Source organism: Hyperoodon ampullatus (genome assembly GCF_949752795.1).
Source record: "Hyperoodon ampullatus genome assembly, chromosome: 16".
NCBI classification, from domain to species: Eukaryota; Metazoa; Chordata; class Mammalia; order Artiodactyla; family Ziphiidae; genus Hyperoodon; species Hyperoodon ampullatus.
Window position 1 is genome coordinate 66,911,502 of NC_136929.1, and position 24,730 is coordinate 66,936,231.

General features: G+C 34.6%; 1 protein-coding gene across 3 annotated transcripts in view; it reads right to left on the bottom strand.

Annotated features, from left to right (window-relative positions):
• NBEA (neurobeachin) overlaps positions 1-24,730 on the bottom strand; it is a gene marked incomplete at both ends in the record, with an annotated part of 605,261 nt that overhangs the window by 80,564 nt on the left and 499,967 nt on the right. For all 3 annotated transcript variants that reach the window (XM_079722002.1, XM_079722001.1, XM_079722000.1), the window contains one exon: positions 21,683-21,795. In XM_079722002.1, coding sequence (XP_079578128.1) covers positions 21,683-21,795 — 113 coding nt within the window. The remainder of the gene's footprint in view (positions 1-21,682; positions 21,796-24,730) is intronic.

Genomic DNA, 24,730 nt, shown 5'->3' on the forward strand with positions numbered 1-24,730 from the left:
TTCCTTGAGCCTAAGCCCCACCCAACACAGCCCCCAGGACCTTTTCCAGCCCTGTGGGTCCTAAACATAGGCCCTGCCCACCACCCAAACATCACCCTTGCTTAGGCCCTGCCCTCCACAGCCAAGGTCTTTCCCACCTTTTTTTTTCTCTTTTCTTTTTTTTCCTTTTCCGTCCTCCTCTTTCTTACCATTCTGGTACTGATGTACCTTCCATTTGTTGATTCATCTATATTTTTATTTTTATATTCTTTCTAACATATCTGTTAGTTTCCTAGTCTAATTTTATTTTTTACTTTGTTATTGTTCTCTTTTTTTTTTTTTTGTCACCCCATGCAGCTTGCGGGATCTTGGTTCACGAGCCGGGGGTCAGGCCAAAGCTCCTGCGGTGGGAGCTCTGAGTCCAAACCACTGGACTAACAGAGAACCTCAGACCCCAGGGAATATTCATCAGAGTGAGGTCTCACAGAGATCCTCATTTCAGCACCAAGACCCAGCTCTACCCAACAGCCTACAAACTCCAGTGTTGGAAGCCTCAGGCCAAACAACCAGTAAGACAGGAACACAATCCAACTCATAAAAAAAAAAAGTAAAAAATAAAAGGGAGAGAGAGACAGCAAAAACACATGGCACAGATGAAGGAGCAAGGTAAAAAGCTACAAGACAAAATAAATGAAGAGGAAATAGGCAATCTTCCTGAAAAAGAATTCAGAGTAATGATAGTAAAGATGATCCAGAATCTCAGAAACAGAATGGAGGTACGTATTGAGAAAATACAAGAAATGTTTAACAAAGATCTAGAAGAATTAAGAACAAACAGAGATGAACAACACAATAACTGAAATGAAAAATATACTAAAAGGAATCAATAACAGAACAACTGAGGCAGAAGAACAAATAAGCGAGTTGGAAGACAAAATGGTGGAAATAACTGCTGAGGAGCAGAATAAAGAAAAAAGAATGAAAAGAATTGAAGACAATCTCAGAGACCTCTGGGACAACGCTAAATGCACCAACATTCGAACTACAGGGGTCTCAGAAGAAGAAGAAGAAAGGGTCTGAGAAAACAGATGAAGAGATTATAGTTGAAAACTTCCCTAACATGGGAAAGGAAACAGTCACCCAAGTCCAGGAAGCAGAGAAAGTCCCATACAGGATAAACCCTAGGAAAAACACACCAAGACATATATTAATCTAACTAATCAAACTAACAAAAATTGAATTCAGAGAAAAAATATTAAAAGCAGCAAGGAAAAACCAAAAAATAATATACAAAGGAATCCCCATAGGTTATCAGCTGATTTTTCAGCAGAAACTCTGTAGGCCAGAAGGGAGTGGCAGGATATACTTGAGGTGATAAAACAGAAAAACCTACAACCAAGATTACTCTACCCAGCAAGGATCTCATTCAGATTCAACAGAGAAATCAAAAGCTTTTCAGACAAGCAAAAGCTAAGAGAAATCACCACCACCAAACCAGCTTTACAACAAATGCTAAAGAAACGTCTCTAGGCAGGAAACACAAGAAAAAACTCACAAAAACAAACAAGAAAATGGTAATAGTACATATCAATAATAACCTTGAATGTAAATGGGTTAAATGCCCCAACCAAAAGACACAGACTGGCTGAATGGATACAAAAACAAGACCCATATATATGCTGTCTACAAGAGACCCACTTCAGTCCTAGGGACACATAAGGACTGAAAGTGAAGGGATGGAAAAAGATATTTCACGCAAATGGAAATCAAAAGAAAGCTGGAGTAGTAATACTCATATCAGAAAAAATAGACTTTAAAATAAAGACTGTTACAAGAGATAAGGAGGGATACTACATAATGATCAAAGGATCAATCTAAGAAGAAGATATAACAATTATAAATGTTTATGCACCCAACATAGGAGCACCTCAATACATAAGGCAAATGCTAGCAACTATGAAAGGAGAAATCAACACAGTAACACAATAATAGTAGGGGACTTTAACACCCCACTTACACCAATGGACAGATCATCCAAACAGAAAATAAATAAGGCAACACAAGCTTTAAATGACACAATGGACCAGATAGATTTAATTGATATTTATAGAACATTGCACCCAAAAGTGGCAGAAAACACTTTCTTCTCAAGTGCACACAGAACACTCTTCAGGATAGATCACATCTTGGGTCACAAATCAAGCCTCGGAAAATTTAAGAAAACTGAAATGGTATCAAGCATCTCTTCTGACCACAATGCTATGAGACTGGAAATCAATTACAGGAAAAAAACTGTAAAAAACACAAATACATGGAGGCTAAAAGTGCACTATTAATAACCAAGAGACCACTGAAGAAATCAAAGAAGAAATTAAAAAATACATAGAAAATGACAATGAAAACACAATGACCCAAAACCTATGGGATGCAGCAAAAGCAGTTCTAAGAGGGAAGTTTATAGGAATTCAATCTCACCTCAAGAAACAAAAAATATCTCAAATAAACAATCTAACCCTACACTTAACCAGAGAAAGAAGAACAAAGAAAACCCATAGTCTGTAGAAGGAAAGAAATCATAAAGATCAGAGCAGAAATAAATGAAATTAGAAACAAAGAAAACAATAGCAAAGATCAATAAAACTAAAATCTGGTTCTTTGAGAAGATAAACAAAATTGATAAACCCTTAGCCAGACTCATCAAGAAAAAAGGGGGAGGATGCAAATCAATAAAATTAGAAATGAAAAAGGAGAAATCACAACTGACACTGCAGAAATACAAAGGATTATAGGAGACTACTACAGACAACTATATGCCAATAAAATGGACAACCATGAAGAAATGGACAAATTCTTTAAAAGGTACAATTTTCCAAGACGGAACCAGGAAGAATTAGAAAATATAAACAGACCTATCACAAGTAATGAAATTGAAACAGTAATAAAAATCTTCCAAGAAACAAAAGTCCAGAACCAGATGGCTCCATAGGCGAATTCTACCAAACATTTAGAGAAGAACTAACACTGATCCTTCTCAAACTCTTCCAAAAAATTGTAGAGGGAGAAACACTCCCAAATTCATTCTACAAAGCCACCATCACCGATACCAAAACCACAAAAAGATTATCACAAAAAAAGAGAATTATAGACCAATATCACTGATGAACACCGATACAAATATCCTGAACAAAATACTAGCAAACAGAATCCAACAGCACATTAAAAGGATCATACACCATGATCAAGTGGGATGTATCCCAGGGATGCAAGAGTTCTTCAATATATATGCAAATCAATCAATGTGATACACCACATTAACAAATGAAGGAGTAAAAACCATATGATCATCTCAATAGATGCAGAAAAAGCTTTTGACAAAATTCAACACCCATTTATGATAAAAAAATCTCCAGAAAATGGGCATAGAGGGAACCTACCTCAACATAATAAAGGCCATATATGACAAACCCACAGCAAGCATCATATTTAATGGTGAAAAACTGAAAGCATTTTCACTAAGATCGGGAACAAGGATGTCCACTCTCACCACTCTTATTCAACATAGTTTTGGAAGTCCTAGCCATGGCAATCAGAGAAGAAAAAGAAATAAAAGGAATACAAATTGGAAAAGAAGAAATAAAGCTGTCACTGTTTGCAGATGACATGATACTACACACAGAAAATCCTAAAGATACCACCAGAAAACTACTAGAGCCAATCAATGAATTTGGTAAGGTTGCAGGATACAAAATTAATGCACACAAATCTCTGGCATTCCTATACACCAACAACGAAAAATCAGAAAAAGAAATTAAGGAAACACTCCCATTTACCACTGCAACAAAAAGAATGAAACACCTAGGAATAAACCTGCCTAAGGAGGCAAAAGACTTGTACTCAGAAAACTATAAAACACTGATGAAAGAAATCAAAGATGACAAAAACAGATGGAGAAATATGCCATGTTCTTGGATTGGAAGAATCAATATTGTGAAAAGGACTATATTACCCAAAGCAATCTACAGATACAATGCAATCCCTATCAAATCACCAATGGCATTCTTCACAGAATTAGAACAAAAATTTTTACAATTCATATGGAAACACAAAAGACCCCGAATAGCCAAAGCAATCTTGAGAAAGAAAAACGGAGTTGGAGGAATCAGGCTCCCCAACTTCAATCTATACCACAGAGCAACAGTAATCAAGATAGTATGATACTGGCACAAAAACAGAACTATAGATCAATGGTACAGGATAGAAAGCCCAGAGATAAACCCATGCACATATGGGCACCTAATTTACGACAAAGGAGGCAAAAACATACAGTGGAGAAAAGACAGCCTCTTTAATAAGTGGTGCTGGGAAAACTGGACAGCTACATGTAAAAGAATGAAATTAGAACACTCCCTAACACCATACACAAAAATAAACTCAAAATGGATTAAAGACTTAAATATAAGACAAGACACTATAAAACTCTTAGAGGAAAACATAGGAAAAACATTCTTTGACATAAACCACAGCAAGATCTTTTTTGACCCACCTCCTAGAGTAACGGAAATAAAAACAAAAATAAACAAATGGGACTCAATTAAACTCAAAAGCTTTTCCACAGCAAAGGAAACCATAAACAAGACAAAAAGACAACCCTCAGAACAGGAGAAAATATTTGCAAGTGAAACAACAGACAAAGGATTAATCTCCAAAATATACAAGCAGCTCATGCAGCTCAATATCAAAAAAACAAACAATCCAGTTAAAAAGTGGGCAGAAGACCTAAATAGACATTTCATCAAGGAAGACATACAGATGGCTAAGAGGCACATGAAAAGATGCTCAACATCACTAATTACTAGAGAAATTCAAACCAAAACTTCAATGAGGTATCACCTCACACTGGTAAGAATGGCCATTATCAAAAAATCTAGAAACAATAAATGCTGGAAAGGGTGTGGTGAAAAGGGAGCCCTCCTGCACTGTTGGTGGGAATGTAAATTGAAACAACCAGTATGGAAAACAGTATGGAGGTTCCTTAAAAAACTAAAAATAGAACTAACATATGATTCAGCTATCCCAATACTGAGCATACACCCTGAGAAAACCATAATTCAAAAAGAGACATGTAGCACAATGCCCAGTTCACTGCAGCACTATTTACAATAGCCAGGACATGGAACCAATCTAAATGTCCATCGACAGATGAACGGATAAAGAAGATGTGGCTCATATATACAATGGAATATTATTCAGCCATAAAAAGAAACGAAATTGAGTTATTTGTAGTGAGGTGGATGGACCTAGAGTCTGTCATACAGAGTGAAGTAAGTCAGAAAAACAATTACCGTATGCTAATGCATATATATGGAATCTAAAAAAAAAAAAAAGGTAGTGATGAACCTAGTGGCAGGCCAGGAATAAAGATGTAGACACAGAGAATGGACTTGAGGACACGGGGTGGGAGGGGGAAGCTGGGGCGAAGTGAGAGTAGCATCGACTTATATACACTACTGAATGTAAAATAGATAACTAGTGGGAAGCAGCAGCATAGCACAGGGAGATCAGATCAGTGCTTTGCAATGACGTAGAGGGGTGGGATAGGGAGGATGGGAGGGAGGCTCAAGAGGGAGGGGATATGGGGACATGTGTATACATATGGCTGATTCACTTTGTTGTACAACAGAAACTAACACAGTATTCTGAAGCAATTATATTCCAATAAAGATCTATTAATTAAAAAAAAAAAGAAAAAAGTGTTTCAATGGGAGACAAATAATGTTACACAAGAGAGAAAAATTCATCTATAAATTGCTTGTAAGCTTTTTCTTTTGGTCTCAGGGGACTAATTCAAACAATACAATGATGTCAGCAGTTAAAAGTCTCTTAGAATTTCCGTAATAAACTCTTATTTGCAAGGATCCTTATCCTGAATATTAAAATTATTTATAAATTATGTTCTTTTTCCTTAAACTTAATTATAACTTAACAGACTAAATAATTTAATTATTTAATTTTTTAAAACTCTGGTTTAAACATATTTTTTAAATATTGCAAGGCTTAAACTTTATTCTGTGTTAAATATCACTGGCTATCTCTCAAATGTGTTTTACTTGGATATAAAAAGGCAATGTAATTTCATTAAATGTCACATAAAATATCAATAATATTTCAAACAAATATAATTACTTTTTTGATAAAAGGATAATTACTACAATGAAATGAATGTGAGTTCTGTTACTGAATTGATACAGTAAGTTTTTCATTTAAAATGGCCTATATATTTTATACTTTTCTAGATGTGAAAATGTGTTTTTCTAATTCAGTATTATAAGTATATATTTTTTCAAAGCATTTAAAATGCTGAGTACTTTATTCTGTCTTGAATATGCTCATAGATCTTTCACATGCATAAAATGTCTGCACAATCCCTCAGGATTGACCTTACCTGATATTGTTTGTTCTGCAACACCCCACAAAAACAAAACCCCACAAAGGGCCTCATGGCCCTTCCTCTAATCTTTTCCAGGCTTCTCCTCAACTACTGGAAAAGGGATAAAATAAATATTTACACTTTTTATTTTACTCAAGTTTCATCAAAGTCATTTTATTGGAGTGTTTTACAGAATAATACTTTGTAGGAAACAGCTGTCCTGCGTTAAAGCCTATAGAAGCCTCCATGAGTAACTTCCTAAAATACATGTCTAATTTTGAATTTTCATCTGATGCATTTAGACATAAATTTTATAAAACAAATGTAAATAGTTTGGTTTGTACTTATTATTTTTCTATTATTTTGCTTCAATCAAGAGGAAATAAATCATTCAAAGGAAAAAATACTTCAAAATATCTTTTTGGGAAAAGAGAGTTTCATCACAGATGACATATTTTCTTATGGGATCCAAATAGATATAATTATCTATCTACCTATCTATCTATCTATCTATCTATCTATTTTTATTAGAACCTCACTCTTCCTTTTGTTTTCTTGTTAACATGCTATAGAACTAGTGTCCATTAAACGGTACTTTGAAAAATTCTGGTTAGAATCATTATAGTATATATTTTTGAGTGCCAACTTTTTATTTGGTTTCATTTTCCTATTTTCTTTCCCTTTCTGTTCTCTTAGCCTTTATCCATCAATGTTTTTCTATTTCATGAAACCTTACAAGTTTTATCAGTTCTTTCATATGGAACAGATATATATATATATATGTATATTAAATAAAATAGGTAAAAATGAACAACAAAAATTATTTAAATAAAAAATACTTATTGGGTAAATGGTACTATATGAGACACTAAAAGGACTCTAGAGAATATAAAATCTGAGCATAGAGTTGATTTCAGTAAATAAATAAAACATAAATGTGGATTCACCTGAGGTATGGTCAATGCCATTAAAATAGATTAGAAATTATAAGAATAAAAAGGGTTTTCAAGGGAAAATCAGAGGTCCAAATAAATCAATATTAATAAAACTGAATTCTAGTATATCAAAAAAACTTGAAAATGCTTATGATATTCATGGCATTAGGATTCTATTTATACATTAAAAAATGTTCAAGAGGTCACTATTGTTGCTACAACTGCTAATAATACTATGTATAAGATAATGTCTTCACATCCATTTTCTGGATTGATTTTCAAAAGTCTCTGAGGTGGACACAGCATTCATTATGAACCTGATTTCATGACAAGGAAACGGGTGCCTGGGTCTCTACTCTTTCCACAACACTGCATTGCTTTTTCATTGCTAAATATGAAATTCTGATCCTGATGTCATTTTTATTTCTTCTATAGCTGCCTATGAGATTCCTCATTCATCACGGATCCTCAGAAATGGAACAAACCTTATAGGCCTAGTAATCCAACTCCCTTACATTATAGATGAAGACAATGAAGAAAAGTCAAATCAAGATCACATTGGTGGCTGATTGCTGTACATTTTACAGAACCAGCTGAAGCTTTGTGCTAGACAGCTTGAAGCTGGTTACAGCTGATGGATTTGTTTGGCTTCTGAGTATTGCTTTAATTATTAGCTCAACACTCAACACATCCGAGCTTCTAACATATCTAGGTTATCTTGTTATCTTTCATTATAATAACTGAGGGCTTGGAAATCCTTAGAAGAAGCTTCAAGAATTCTTACCTTTCTTGTTTTGTCAGTCATGAGCTACATAATATCATTCTTAAAATTCTCTGTTACGACAAAATAGAAATCATACCTATAGACCCTTCTGTGCTCAAGTGAATTCCCTGCCTCTCTTATCTGACCGGGGAGTTCCAAATCATTCTTCCGGAAGCAGCTCAAATTTCATCTGTGAAGCCCTACATGTTACCATCTGGTAACAGTTAGGCAAGTTTATAACTTCTTTTACCCAGAAGATAAGCTCTTCAAGGGAATGCCCTATGTTTTATTCATCCCTGCACCCACAGTACCTAATACAGTACCCTGGCTCTTTTTAGATGCGTCATATATCCTGAATGAATGAAGACAAATTGATCTGATTGTACAATACTTTAGATTTCCATATAGAAATTTTAGACGAAATTTTTAGGCATAATCAAAAGATAACATATAGTGAAAATATTTATAGCACATGATAAAAAGCTAGTTTCCTTTAAAAAAAAGAACTCTTAAAAATCAGTAAAAACCAAGGAATGATCCAATTAAATAAGCAAATGAGATGAACAGGCAATTCACAGAAAAATGAATGAAATGTATGTAGTATGTAGGAAAAATATCACCGGCTCATACAATGTAATGGTATCTCTTCTTTTTCTGTTCAGCATCCATTATTCCTTCTTCCTCTGTGAACCACTCCTTCCCTATTCTTGGTCTACCTGGTTCAGATGGGCTGACTCTATTACCAGACCTTTTGGGTAGTCATGTGATCCAGACATGTCAATCGGCATATTCTATCTATATGGCCAGTAAGATTGGTACAGAAATGAGCACATGATTCAAGTTATTCCAATGAAACTTTGCTGAAACTACCTGGAAACGAAGGATTTTCTGTTTCTGGTGGGGTTACAAAGGCATCACTGCTATAACATAGAGAAGCCGGACTGAGAATGATGCCAATGCAGAAAAGTAACAGATATGTTGCATCCCACCACACTGGGGAGCCCTTGGATCCAGTTTACCTGAACTGACCCATCTCTGTATTTCTCAGTGATATAAGCCAAAACAACTTTATATTTTAAAGTCAGTTTAAGTTGATTTTCTATTACTTGGAACCAAAGATCAGAAGTACACTGGAAATTCTTAAAATGTCAAACAAAAATTATTTTTATTCATTAGGTTGTCAAAAATTATTGTTTCGTAATACTCGTTGGCCAGGGTGTAACAAACATGGTATCTCATAATACAGTTGGTAGGAATATAATTGGTATAAATTTCTTGTGGGGAAAACTGGTAATATTTTTAAAAATATGCACATGCTTTGTTTGGATGTAGTAATTCCACTCTGAGGAATTTATAATATGGAAAGAATAAGATGCAGGATATTTTTCACAGAATTGCTTGAAATGGCAAAAAACCAAGCAAACTAAAACTGGAAGTAGTCTAAATTTCCAATAAAGGATTAGTTACACGACGACACACCCACACTGCTGTATATTATGCAGCTAATCAAAAAGGCTGATTAGAAAAAAATTCCAAGATACATTAATTCAATAAATATTGAGTGCCTACTATGTGTCAGAAATTATGCCTATAATTATCCCCTAAAATAAGATAAACAAGGTCACTGTTCTCATGAAGTTTGCGTTTAAATGTAGGTGTGTATCTGCGCATTTAAGAGAATGTGTGTGTATGGGTGTGTGTATGTTTCTGTCTGTCTGTAGAGACAGAGACAGACAAAATATAAATAAGCAATTTGGTAAATGAGAAACTATCAGCGATAAGTGCTCTGTTGACAATTAAAACAGAGTAATAGGATAGCAGCGACTGTGTGGAAAGGGAAGGCATCTCTCAAGAACCTCTGAGCAGGGACATGAATGACCAGAAGAAGCCAGTCATAAGAAATTTTGGGGTGAGAGAATTCAAAACGGAGGAAGAGCTAGTGCAAAGGCTCAAAGGAAGAGCTAGTGCAAAGGCTCAAAGGGGGGCGTGATAGTATGTTCAAGAAACAGAAAGAAAAGCAGTGTGACTAAAGCGTAATAGACAACAGGAAGAGTTTATGAGATGAGGTGAGAAAGTGGTAGAGGCATATCATACGGCTTTGTAGACCAGAGTGATGAAACGTATTTTATGGTAAGTGCAGTGGGAAGTCACTAAATGGTTTTAAGCAGGAAAGAAACAAGATTTGAGTTAGGCTTTACAAAGGTACCTCCAACAGTTCTGTGGAGAATGCATTAGAGTAATATTAAATTATCATGACTAGTACTAGGATTGAAAAAAGCCAGCTGCAAAACCAGCATCATTTAGCATTATCAATGTTTCTCTAAAAATCCTATATAGTGTATATGTAATATACTTTTGCTTAAATATTCAGAGAAAAATTTTTGCAGAATATACGTGAAACTATAATAATAGTTGTCTCTGGGGAGTGAGAATAGTGGAAATCTTTAGTTTTCCATCACCTTTTTTTACTATTTGGTTTATCCCGTGTATAGAATTTTAGATGGCTTTTTAAATTATATGACCCAGGAATATCCTTCAAATGTGAACATTTTAACTTTCATAAAGTTTAATAAGTATGGTAACTTTATATTTTAGCTAGCAAACAATAAATATCATATATTTCCAAATATAAATTCCTGTTATCAATCTTCATTGATATTTGAATTGCCACATATCAAACATTTAAATAAGTTAAATGACAACATGAGGTAAAAAAGACAAATGCAGAAGATGAGATATTCTACAGGAGAGCTGGCATGGTTTCTTTAATAAGTCACTATCGTGAAAAAAAAAGGGTTGTGGTTAGAAACTATTCTAACCTAAAAGACATTTAAGAGACATAAGAATCAAACATACTATGTGGTCATGGGACTTATACAGCAAAGGAAACCATTGACAAATTGAAAAGATAACCTATGGAATGGGAGAAAATATTTGCAACTGATATGACTGAGGGGTTAATACCCAATGTATACAAAAAGCTCATACAATTCAATATTAAAACAAATAACCCAATTAAAACAGGCAAAAGACCTGAATAGAGATTTTTTCCAAAAAACACATACACGTGGCCAACAGGCACATGAAAAGACACTCAATGTTGTTAATTATCAGAGAAATATGAATCAAAACCAAAATGAGGGACTTCCCCAGTGGCGCAGTGGTTAAGAATCCGCCTGCCAATGTAGGGGACATGGGTTCGAGCCCTGGTCTAGGATGATCCCACACGCCACAGAGCACATAAGCCCGTGCACCACAACTACTGAGCCTGCGCCCCAGAGCCTGCAAACTGCAACTACTGAAGCCCACGAGCCACAACTACTGAAGCCCATGTGCCACAACTACTGAAGCCCACGTGCCACAACTACTGAAGCCCACGCACCTAGAGCCCGTGTTCCACAACAAGAGAAGCCACCACAATGAGAAGCCCGCACACTGCAACTAAGCCCCTGCTTACCGCAGCTAGAGAAAGCCTGCAGCAGCAACAAAGACCCAAAGTAGCCAAAAATATATAAATAAATAAATAATTAATTAAAAAAAAGAAAAAACCACAGTGAGATATTACCTCACAGCTACCAGAATGGCTATCACCAAAAAGACCACACACATAATAATTGTTGGTGAGGATGTGGAGAAAAGGGAACCCTCGTGCACTGTTGGCGGGAATGTAAATTGATACAGCCACTGTGGAGAGCAGTATGGAGGTTTCTCAAAAAACTAAAAATAGAACTAACATATGATCTAGCAATTCTACTTCTGGGTAGAATTTGAAGAAAACAAAAACACGAACTCAAAAAGATACATGTACCCCAATGTTCATAGGAGCACTATTTATAATAGCCAAGATATAAAAGCAACCTAAGTGGTCCATCAAGAGATGAATGGATAAACAGGATGTGAGATATATATATATATATATATATATATATATATATATATATATACACACTCACACACATATATACATATATATCGCATATATATACACACACATATATACATATATATCACATATATATGTATATACACACACATATATACATACACATATATACATATATATCACATATACACACACACACACACACACGCACACACAATAAAATACTACTCAGCCATAAAAAGAATGAAAATTTCATCATTTGCAACAACATGGATGAACCTGGAGGGTATTATGCTTAGTGAAATAAGTCAGACAGAAAAAGACAAATACTGTATAATATCACTTATATGTGGAATCTAAAAAATAAAACAAACGAATAAAACACAACAGAAGCAGACTTATAGACATAAAGAACAAATTAGTGGTTACCAGTAAGGAGAGGGAAGGGGGGAGGAACAAAATAGGAGTAGGAAATTAAGAGGTATAAAGTAAATAAACTACAAGGATATGTTGTACAGCACAGAGAATATAGCAGTATTTTATAATAACTTTAAATGGAATTAAGCTATAAAAATTTTGAATCACGATTTGTACATCTGCAACTAATATAATATTGTATATCAACTATACTTCAATTTTAAAAAGGACAAGAAAAAATAAATTGCTTATTTCAAAAAAAATGTACTGTGTGGTCCTTGACTGAATCCTGGCTTGAACAAACCAATTTTTTAAAGACATATGGTAGGCAACTGGGAAAACCTGATTATGGGCACAGTGTTACACAATATTAGGGAATTACCATAAGTTTTATCAGGTGTGATGATGGTATTCTGGTAATGTAGGAAAATGTATTTTTCATACTAAAGGATTTAAGGATAAAGTATGATATCTTTAATTCACCTTAAAGCACTTCAGTAAAACAACAACAAAAAAGCTAAAATGTTAATAATTGTAACATCTAGGCACTGGGTAAGTGGGTATTAATTATTGTTGGTACTTTTCTTTTGAAAAATTTTATAATAAAAAGTCAAAATAAGATAAAAATTGAATGTAAAAACAAAGACAAATCTTTCAAATTCAAATTTTAAAACATATGGTGCTTATGTTTTAGGTTGTTCTTATTGATAAGAATCCTTTTAATTTGGAAATTTATGTTTGTAAAATGTGTGAAAATTTTGTTCTCTTAACTAGATTAAATCTCCCCTTTGCAATTTTATGCACACTATTAATTTGCTTAACATGGCCTTTCATCATCAGGTGAACTTCAGCTAATCACAACACAGTTTCCACATACATTCTTAAGAAATGGAGCCTGAAGTAATGAAGCATTAATAAAAGGAAGTGTAGGAATTATATTTTGTTGGCTATAATTGAGCGTATTTCTTTTAATACTTTTTCATAGGATGAATAAACACGATTAATTATACTATGAAGAAAGATAAACTTTGAGCCAAGGTTGCATTTTGATTAGCAAAATTTATGAGCACGTTAGTAGGTATGTCAGTTCCACATAGAACCAAAATCTCTGGAGAGGTAGAGTGGCTCACTCCAGGCATTTCTGTTGCCTCTGCTCATATGTGACATGACTGTCCTTAGTGTAGGGCATTTAGGAAAGGTGGAGGGCATCTAGGAGATAACTTAATCACTAGGCTTTTTTTTAAAAAAAAAGTATATTCTACCTAACGATTGTAGAGAAATAATAGGTAAGAAATGAAAAGAAATACAACCTATGTAACTAGTGCAATTCATCATAGGGTTGTGGGGATAAAATGAGAAAATCTATGTACAATGCTTAACACGATGCCTTGCATGTAATAATACATGTCAAATGTTGGCTATTATTGTTATCATTATCCCAGAAAAATTCCTAAGAAAATTAGCTTTAAATATCTTAGTGAAAAGTAACCATTTTTACATAAAAACAATGGAGGTATAAATAAAATAAAGCATATTTACAAAAAAACAATGGAGGTATAAATAAAATAAAGTATCTTAAATCTTCATTTGTCAGTTCTAAAAGCTTTCTAAGTGTTAAGTAGTAGGATAATGATAAGCCTATAAATTAGTTTCAAGATCATCACTGCTGAATATTCCACTTCAGCTGGGAAGCAAGGTTAAAGGAAACTGACTTTGGTCTAATTTTGCCACAATGATGCTATATTTTAGATGTGACATGTGGCGGGTAAAACAAAAGCGTACAGGGCAGGCTCCCTTTTCCTTTCTATAGTAAACTAAAAATGACTGTAAACTCTTCAGGGTATGGGCCAGTTCTTACTGTCTTTTTGTCTCCAGTGACTGGCACAGAGTAGCTGTGCAATAAATGCTTGTGTAATGAAAGAATAAGTGAATGAATAAAATTATTAATTTAAATAAATCCAATTTTGAAATTGGTGCCCTTTTGCATATCCCCCCTTGCAAATTATGCCCTCAGCTTGGATTATTCCATGAGTTTAAAACAGTATCCAGATTTTGCCGAGTTATACCTTGCCTTAAAATAGCACTTATCCTTCAGCATTGCAATAGAAGCCAGCCTAACAAAAACGATTTTCAAGTTGGGTTCTACATTAAGGCGACCTTCAACATATAGTTAGAAAAAATTTCATATTTGGCAGTAGGTTTTTTGGCAGATGGTATATAATTAAATTTACACATCCACATTTTTGTCTTCTAATAAGTTTTATATCATCAGAGTCAGCTACCAATACACTTAGTAGTTTTGCCCATTCTTCACGTTTTGTTGTTAAAACTAAAGCATTAGGTAAATTATATATTAAAGCAAATAAAACTAATTTCATTTTAGATATTGTTAATTTATGATGAGAAAGAAAGGTAAAATGACTGTAGAAACTTGCATCACATTGCCGAGTTGAGGTAAACCCTTTTCTACGTGGTATGCGGGCGTTTGGCTGTATCAAGGGTGGACGGTTGAGAGTATTCACACTTCAGTGCATCCATTTGCATTATCACATTTCCAAGCCTCAAGGCATTATCACTTCCGTTTTTTAAGTGGCATAATAATTTGGGAAAATGGTTATGCTTATCATCATCTGTCAGTCAAACAACTCCTGTGTTAACAAAACATGTTTTTTCCACTCAGTGAATGGGTGTGTGTGTGTGATGTCCTACGCTCATGTCAATATTAGTAAGACTTGGCTTTGTGATGAAACTATTTCACTTATCAGAGGGCATGACTGGGAAATAGGAAAATTCCATTTACACTTTAATGAGTAAGGGGCTGTGCTTCATGTCAAAGTCACGTAACCACTGTAATTTCAGAGTAAAGTTCATATGAGCATATGTAAATAACTGAAGCAGTAGCATATATCATGTTTTAAGATAGATTTCACCACAAAATCACATCTCCATGAGGAAAACCTACATAAATTGGGGGAAAAATCTCTACACCCACTGGTGGTTGAGTACTGAAAAGATAAGTCAATGACAGATTGTTTCATTAGCTGTCCAGCATGTCAAACAATACATATGACCTCTAACCTGTACATGTAATGAATAAAACTTGAACTTGTGATGTCTAATCAAATGAGGGGTCTAATAAATTTTACTGATAAGGAAATTTCATTGCTCCTGTGCTCTTCAACTGTTCAGTTAAATGGGTGAAGGAAGGAGTAAGAATGTTATAAATATAATAAAATATTTCATCTAAATAAATTTCATCTAAATAAATATTTCATCTAAATAAATATTTCATCTCCAGTTTCAATAAATGTTTAATTTAACTTCAATAATTTGATGTTTAAGATTTTGGTAACTTGGTCATTTAAAGAGATGAAAAAGCAATTATTTATTGCATGAAAAATATTTTATATTTTATTAAAAGTTGTTGCTTTTAATTTTATTAAAACAAAGTTCAATTGATCTTTTTCACTAGATTTTTTTCAATCACACCAAAGATGGTGAACTGTCAACTGACAATTACGGAACTTTGTTTTGTAGCCCCCAGTCACTGAATGCCACTGTGTGTTGGACATTATACTAGGTGCCTTACCTCCATTAGGCACAACGACTCTATTTTTTTTTTTTTTTTTTTTTTTTTTTTTTTGCGGTACGCGGGCCTCTCACTGTTGTGACCTCTCCCGTTGCGGAGCACAGGCTCCGGACGCGCAAGCTCAGCGGCCGTGGCTCACGGGCCTAGCCGCTCCGCGGCATGTGGGATCTTCCCAGACCGGGGCACGAACCCGTGTTCCCTGCATCGGCAGGCGGATTCTTAACCACTGCGCCACCAGGGAAGCCCACAACGACTCTATTTTGTAAATACTATTGTGTTCCATTTAAAGAAAAGGAAGCAGAAGTTCAGAGAGCTTAGGAAACATGCCTAAGTCTGTACAGCAGGTGAGAGAGCTACATTTGAACAGAGCTGACATTCTTTTCATGTTCTGTTCACTACCTCTCCTTTTTTTCCTCTCAATTTTAATACTGATACCCATAGAGGAAAACTGAAAAGGTTTGATAATTCTAGGATTAACCTTTCCCAGCATCCAATACAGAGAACAGAAACCTCCAGGATTCACCTTCCTCTGTAACGGAGAGCTGAATGCTTGCTGTAGCCCTGACTGTAGCAGGGACTTTGTGAAGAGCAAGAAAGCCATCTCCAGCTCATATCACAATCCTGTCCATGGCATCAAAGTCCTAGTGAAAGTATGTCTGGGGCAGAGACATTATCTTTTTTTACTTCGTTTCTCATTTTTGGTTCTTATCAGCGTAATACTATAAAAATATTGCTACTAATTTTTCCAACATGCTTTTGTTAAGTATTAGATGCTGCTTAAAATGAAATAGAAAGCCGTTGCTTTGTCAGTATTGTCAGAACGTTTTGGGGAAGTACATAAGAAATGCATGTAACAGTTGAATTACGGACCTAGATCAGATATGGGAAGAAATAGATCCAGGAGTAGCTAGATGTTTAAAACCCTTATGTACCCCTCTCATTTGCTTCAGTGAAGCATCCAGGGTTCCTGAAGAGACAGCTCCTTCCTTTGCACTGAGGGTGGATCTGGGTTTTATGAGACAAGCAATTCGTAGGAGAGGGGTTCTTTAAGAAAATGAGCATAAAACTATGACCATAAAATAAGGGGCAAGGGATAAAAAGAAGCCCCTGAAACTGGAGGGGCTTTGAAGTTTAAGCCTGATTAGCTTAATTTATTATGGTAAATTTATCTCTGACTCCATTGAATATCATATATTATAATTATATATCTGTAATAAACAACCTACTGCCTATTATTTTTTCCCCTTTATAACCAATGAACATTCCTTGATAGTCAGGACTCTAAAGTGCTCTTAGCACCTTGCAAAGCTCCTTTTACATGGTAGCTATGTGTATACAAACCTGTAATTTATTTGCTATTATTTAGATTATAGAAACTATAAAGAAGAAACTTTCAGATACAGTATATTTGACACTTCATAATAGTGAGTTGTTTGTTGCTCACCAACTAACCCCCGTTTCTTTCGGAAACAGGAATCCAAATTTCCTCCAGTCAACTCTTAGCCTAGTGCATGAGGAGACATTTTTTGGGATTTCTGGGAAAGGAAAGTTTCTTTTGTCTTCTATGTGAGCTACTTGGTGAGATGCTCTCTCTTTCTTTGGATAGTATGATGTGAGGTCTGGAACTGTTGCAGCCATTTTGCTCCTAAAGGGGGATTGCTTGGAGCTACTGGAGGCCATCCAGCAGAGGGTGAGTATGAAGTCCACAGATGGGAAGGCAGAGAAGAACAATGGAAAGAACTCTGCTTGGTGGCATTATCTGCATCACCGGAAATAAATCTGACTGAAAACTAAACCTTCCTCTGAATTTTTTAGTTGTGAGAACCAATGACATTGATTTATTGTTCCAGCCAATTGCTCACGCTGGGTTGTCTGAAATATTCATTCAAAAGTCCTGATATAACTAGAATTCATAAAGCCAATTTAATGCAGAGCTATAAAGAAAGAGAAGAAATTTTCAATTTGTTTAGGATTGTACATTTCTTAACTTCTTAACTTTTATGCAGTAAAGAATATAAAAATTATTTGGGGCTCCAAATGTTATTTACTAAGACAAAATCTAGAATTACTCACTGATAGGAATTATTACTTGGGTCCTAATCTCTGTTTAGGAAAAACTTATTTTGTTATTGGAGATCTCTTAGAATGTTTCTGGTTAATAACATCATTAAAATATTCCAAATCTTCCTTGAGTTTCTGAAGATTACCAAACTCTCCATTAAAAATTTCATTTGTAGTACTGGTTGTAACTACAAGAATTTCATGTGCTTCTCAATGGTCATCTCTTCTCTATAATAATATTGCATTATTAGCAGTTTTTCCCTCCAGTTATTATATTTCAAATGTCATTTTTCCCATTAGGCATATAATATGATATATTTTCATACATTAAAAACTTGTTTATTAATGATTTTTATCAGTACAGTCTTGGGTTTCTAGCCCATTTGTAAGAAGTTCCTATTAAGAAATTCAATGAAGCATGGGAACAATGCAAGAGTAATTTATTAACACATCAAGAGGCTTTAATTTGCTACCATTTTCCTATCATGTTATTCTGACAGAAAATAAAGAACAAATTGCTAAAGCATGGAACATAGTAGAATTGGAAGAAAAGCTATCTATCTTTAGAGAACCATGGGTTCAACTGTTCACAACATGAAGGACTCTATGTTTTCAAAAGCACAGTTAGTATTCACGTTGCCTAATTTATTTAGGCTGTCTGTTTACGTCTTCTATTTATCTAACACTAAATAAAATCAGGAGAGCACATGTGGGTCAGAAAGGGAAAAGTTCTGCCAAAAGGCATACAGATTAAATAGATCAACTTTAAAAACCTGAAGAATGTTTACATATTCTAGTTACTTTAGAAACAGTGACTTCCTCATTTAATTTATCTCATTTTTTCTACATGAATAAACTAAAAATCTATAATTACTAGCAAATATTTTACCATATGCCTTATATAATCTATATTAATCATAATGAAGGCCATATTTTCTTTGGTTGGGTTAGTGTTTCAAGAACATTGGAGTCCAAATGTCTTAGTGTACTTGAGCTTGCATTTTCCAATCTGCTAAAGTCCCCACTACACCTACTGTCATAATGTAGGCCTCCCAGATTTCTGAGTTTTTGTCTCAGCTCTGGACTGGACTTTTTCCAAGATGGCTAAGATATGTTTGTTTTATTAACTCCTGTACACTCTTCCACCTAGTACAGTGCTTGACATACAACAGCAAGTATGTGATAAATATTTGTTGACTGAATGAACGACTGAAAGAATGAACACACAAATGGAGGAAGAAGGGAACTTTGGTCTGTAAGCTTCCTTTCACCACGATGTCCCAGTTGATTTCAAAGAAAAAGGACCTTTTTCCCTGTTCTACAAATAATCTAAAATAGCTACAGTGGCAGTTAGCTTATGAGGTTTTAAGACTACGTATCATGCTACCTGAGAATCTACACTATACATGTTATTGTGTGTATATACATATATAGTAGTGCCTAATACATAGTGCCTATTGAATTAATGTTAAATAAAACACGTGTAGATAAGATTTTGTTAAAGAACTAGTTTAACAGTTTTCACCTTCATATTGATAAGTTAGTTTGGTTTTTTCTACACCCAAAAATTACACCTCAACCTTAGCAATTGATGTAAAAAATTCATACCATTCTAATTCCATTACAGATATAGCAGTATATATTTATGATCATTATTTAAAATTTGAAACACAGTTCAAAGTATATAGCACATATAGATGATTTACTGCATTATATTTATATTCATAGCTAATGTTGATATGCTAGGTACTCTTCTAAGTTTTTTATACTTATTAACTCATCAAATCCTCACAACAACCCTACTATTATTGTCCCCATTATACAGGTGAGGAAACTAAGGTAAAGAGAAGTGAAATAGTTGTCTAAGGCCCCAAAGCGAGTAAGTGGCAGAATTAGGATCTAAACCCAGGCTGTCTAGCTCCAGAGTTCTTGTTCCTAACTGCTATTTATTGCCTTTCATGTAGTTCTCTATAAATATAGTATATTCTTATTTAATTTTTGCAGAAAATGATTTTATCTTATTTAATTTTTAATTTTAATAATTATATTATTATATAAAATAAGAATAATTTTTATCTTACTTAATTTTGCTTCCAGAGGGCAAGCCTTATGAATTACAGTGCTTATATCTACCTAAGCCTGAATACTTACTTGCACATAGTAAATGGTTAAAGATTTTTGTTCAGTTCAAATAATTGTTCACTGGAACAATTACTATATTTGCAACCATATTGAAATTCAATTGCTAGCATTTTTTTTTTTAACCAGCTGTGTGACTCTCAGTAAGATGTTGGCTAATTGATTCCTTAGGTCCCTTGAGTATCTATAACAGCATAGCTAAAATTAGCAATGAGCTAGCAAGTTTGATAAGGCAGTCACATAAAATATAAGAAATAGAGAGTGAATGACAGAGAAGAACATGCAAAAATTAGTATACAGGCTTCAAAAACAGGCTAAGAAATATTCCACGTGTAATAATAGCTCATATTCATGAAGTGGTTCTATGTTCCAAGTACTATGTTACATTCTTTAAATGCACATGTCATTTGACCTTCACAGCTGTATGAGGTAGGACAGTATTATTCTCGTATTACAGATGGGGAGATTGAGGCTAAAAGAGAGCGGCTTCTGGTCACACGGCTAGTAAGCAGTGGCATAGAGAACTTCAACTTAGGTGGGTCTAGTTTTCAGAGGCAAGAAAAAAGGCAAGAGGAGGTGTGCTGAGTTAAAAACCATTTGTGGGATTCATTTTAAATTGCTTGCATTTCATGCTTCCCTGCCTTGCAGAACTTCTGCCGCCCTTGTTCAGGAGCTCCTCAACTCTCCCCCGGCCAAAAGCAAATGTATACGCGTGTGCCTATATGCCTTTCGTGCTGCTGTGGCATGCTAAACCAGACAACTAGGGAGAATAGAAAAGGGAAGGAAATTCAGAGTGAATGGCCTGAGGCTTAATATGGCTGAAGTGAAGTATTGATATAAACTTTAGGGCTTGGCTCTGATATTAGCTGAGGCTAGAGAAAAGCTTTTGGGCCTTAGTATCTAGCTCTTCACTGAATTTCAAAGAGTTTAGTATCCCACTTAAGTTTCTTCTCAACAAATGAGGCGAACCAATCAAAAATTTACTTCTATCCTTATCACCCATTGTGTATTTTTTTCTTGCCATTTTTGGGCCAAATCTTCGCTCTTTTATCTTAACAGACCCTTGATAAATCATTGTGCCCTACTTTCTTTTCAGTATCAAGCTCCCCTACAGTATGTGTGTATGTATTATGGTCAAGATAAGATGTCTTATCACCTAAGAAATATACCACAGAAATTACTGGCCAAATTTTGTACTAATTTCAAGTTTCTCGCCTTGACCTTTAAAACCTAGGATATCAGAACAACCTCTCCTTACATATGCTCTTTCTCAAATATCCATTTCATTTTGCCATACTAGTACTGATGTATCTTCTTGTAGCTTAATTCCTATGCTAAGCGTTGATGAAATTTAGATGCTGACTACAAAAAGAGAAGACATCCAGGTTTACTTTCTTACAAACATTAATTGAACATATATACTCTGGTAGAAATGCTTTTAGAATATAGCCTTATGAAGAAAATTGACTTCTATATATTTAAAAGTTACCTTTGATAGATCCCTGAAGTTTCCTGGAAGAGTCAAATCCAATTCTTCTGATTCATAGTTTGTTAATACCCATGGAAACACGGGGTATTGGTTCAGATCATTATATGTCCGTCCTAGTAAAGAAAAAGATAAATGAAAATCTGTATACACTAATTGCTTATGAAAGTGTTCCTGTCCTTCTAATAGATGAGGCAACTATTGCATTGCAGAAGAAAAGTAACTCTTTTGTTTACTGAACTATGCCTTTATTCAATCAAAAGCACTTATAACAATGTGTTTCAAGTGAACTCACTCAATAATAATTAAGAAGTGAGTAACTAGAATTACTTTTTTATAATGTAACTTGTGGTAGTGATTGCTAGCTGTTCGTCATAATCAATTTCTCTCTTTCCTGGGCTAGACTACATTTCTCAGGCTCCCTTGTTAGTAGCTACGGCTGTGAGACTTAGTTCTAATCTACAGAATGTGAGCAGAGATGGTATCTGCTACTTTCAGGCTTGGTCCTCTGCAACTTGTTGCATGGGTGCTCCATGCTCCATCTCTCTTCTGCTGACTATGATGAAGATGCTATCGCCACCCTCGAAGCAGAGCCTCATAAGCTGGGGTTCCTGAAAGTGATCATGGAGGAGGTCACCTGCTGGTCTGCACACTTGCAGATTATGTGACGGTGTTCTACTATAACGAGTACATATCCAGAATTCTATTGCCAGTATACAGCATACTACATTGTGCTTCTATTAAGAATCAATGTAGAGAATTTGCAAGTTAACAGAAGTACCCTGAAGCCAGTACGAAAAAGCACCGAGGCAGATGTTATGCACATTTTTTTCACTCCCTTAAGTTCATGAATTTTCTTTTCATATTATGTTGTTTCACTTTAGTGGAGAGCTGCTGAATGTTAGGCTGAATTTTGTTTGTTGGTTTTCGTTAGTTTTTGACAGGATGACTTAAGCATTTTAGGTAGGACACTGAAGCCCGTGGGACCGTGGCAAAGCTTAGGGAGAGCACAGGGCTGGCTTACCCTGATAAACTGACACTGAATAACATATGATCAGGTGAAATTAAGAGGAGCAGTATTAAAGAAACAGGGTCCAAAGAAAACTTCCGTTGGACAAGACTGTTTTTTGTAAAAATGCATTATGAACTGATCACAGGACTTTCTAAATTTCCATTCAAATCCATACAAAATAGCAATTTCCCTGATATTAGTGATATGATTTCATCTTGGGCTCCTTGTTGCACACTGTGTTAGCAAAACAGTAGCACAGATATGCATACATTATCTTATTCGTCATCAAGAACTGAAATTAAATGATACCTACCTCTTGTAGCAACTGGTAACTGTGACTGTGAAATAAAAAAGAAAAAACAAAAAACCCCCCATAATCTGAGGAAGAACTAAATCTGCTACTATTATAAGCATGAAATCAAATTAATTAATTCACTCAGTAAACATTTTATTCGGTGACTATTTTATCTGTTTCTTATATGAATCTCTGCATTTTACAACACAATTCTTATTGTTTTAAATATGTAAACTAATGTGGGTGTATATTATAAATGTAGGCAATTGATAGAAAGCAGAATGTTGCTTCCACTCTGCATTTCCTGGAGCAAGGTGAGAGTAAGGTTAGCGCTTCCTCTTTGTTCTCTGCCACAGCACTGTTGCAGATGTGTTATAGCTAATACTTGTCTGCCTCTCCACTAGTCCATAAACTCCAGAATGTAGGGTTTGAGTTTAAAAAAAAAAAAGCCTCTGTATATTGGCATCTTTTGTTTGTCCGATAGATATTTGTTGAAAGAACGAATACATATGTGATAAAAATGCGATAAAATGAGAGCCAAATCTTAAAAGATGAACAAACCATAAGCCAAATAAAAAAGGAAAATTGCAGGATAGTCTTGTTGGAGGAAGAGGACTATGCAAAGGCACAGAAGTACGTATGAGAGAAAGCGGTCTTGTGAATGTGCATGTTAAACCACCAGACGGAAATATCTGTGGCTGATGAATGCACCTGCTTTATGTTTATAAGTCTACTGTGATGAAAAGTAGTGATAAGAATAAACAAGAATTTGGAACCTTTTAACTACAGTCTTTCGTATATGAAAATAGACTGCTAAAGCAGTACCACTGTAAAATGCACAGTGTAAAATTCTAAAATTTTACATTTATTACTGAGAGTTCATGTTTATGTTAACCTAGGACACCTGATTACTCTCAGTGTTTTTTCTATGCATGTATATATACAGAGAGTCTAGACTGGCTGGGCAGAGCTATTTCTGGGATTGTAAGTAGGACCGTGGCATATTTAGCACTCTGCCATTTTCTGGGTTACCATTCTACTTAAAAATCTATAGCTTTTAATGAAAAAGAGGTCTTCCAATATATGTGTATTTTAAGAGAATAATTTGATGTTATTTATGTAACATATTTTCCATTACTTATGTAAATCAATAGCTGAAAATTAGACATAATAACTGTTTTTAAATTTTCTGATGAAGTTTCATAACTTAAGGAAAAACTGTCAAACTAAAATAAATAAAAAGCCAATTTACATTAACTCGGTACTTAAATGTATCATATAAGTAGAAACAGCATAAAAATAGAGACTATACTTGAAGACACTAGCCTTTCACTAGAAATGATTTTCTAATTAAAGAAGAGATATAATGCTATTTTTGGAAAAAATACAAAGAAAGGAAGGTATCTTTAACATATACACACACACACACACACAAATTGATTGCTGTCTACAGTCACAGCTCATGGTAATTAATCTATCCTGCATTTTTTGTTAATTCACTTTTAATAATCTTTGGAAGATTCTTTAAAAATAAATGCTTAGAAAAATTTAGTAAGTTTTAAATTACTAAAGCTTTATAGCACATTTTAAATCTAACAAATACAATCAACTATATAAACAGATGTTCTGACAGTTACATTAAAACCTTTTTATATAAAACTTTCCACATAAAAGCTTTGCAACATGGACAGTTAATATATTATTTTTGATTTGAATTAAAAATTCACAATGTATTTAAAACTCA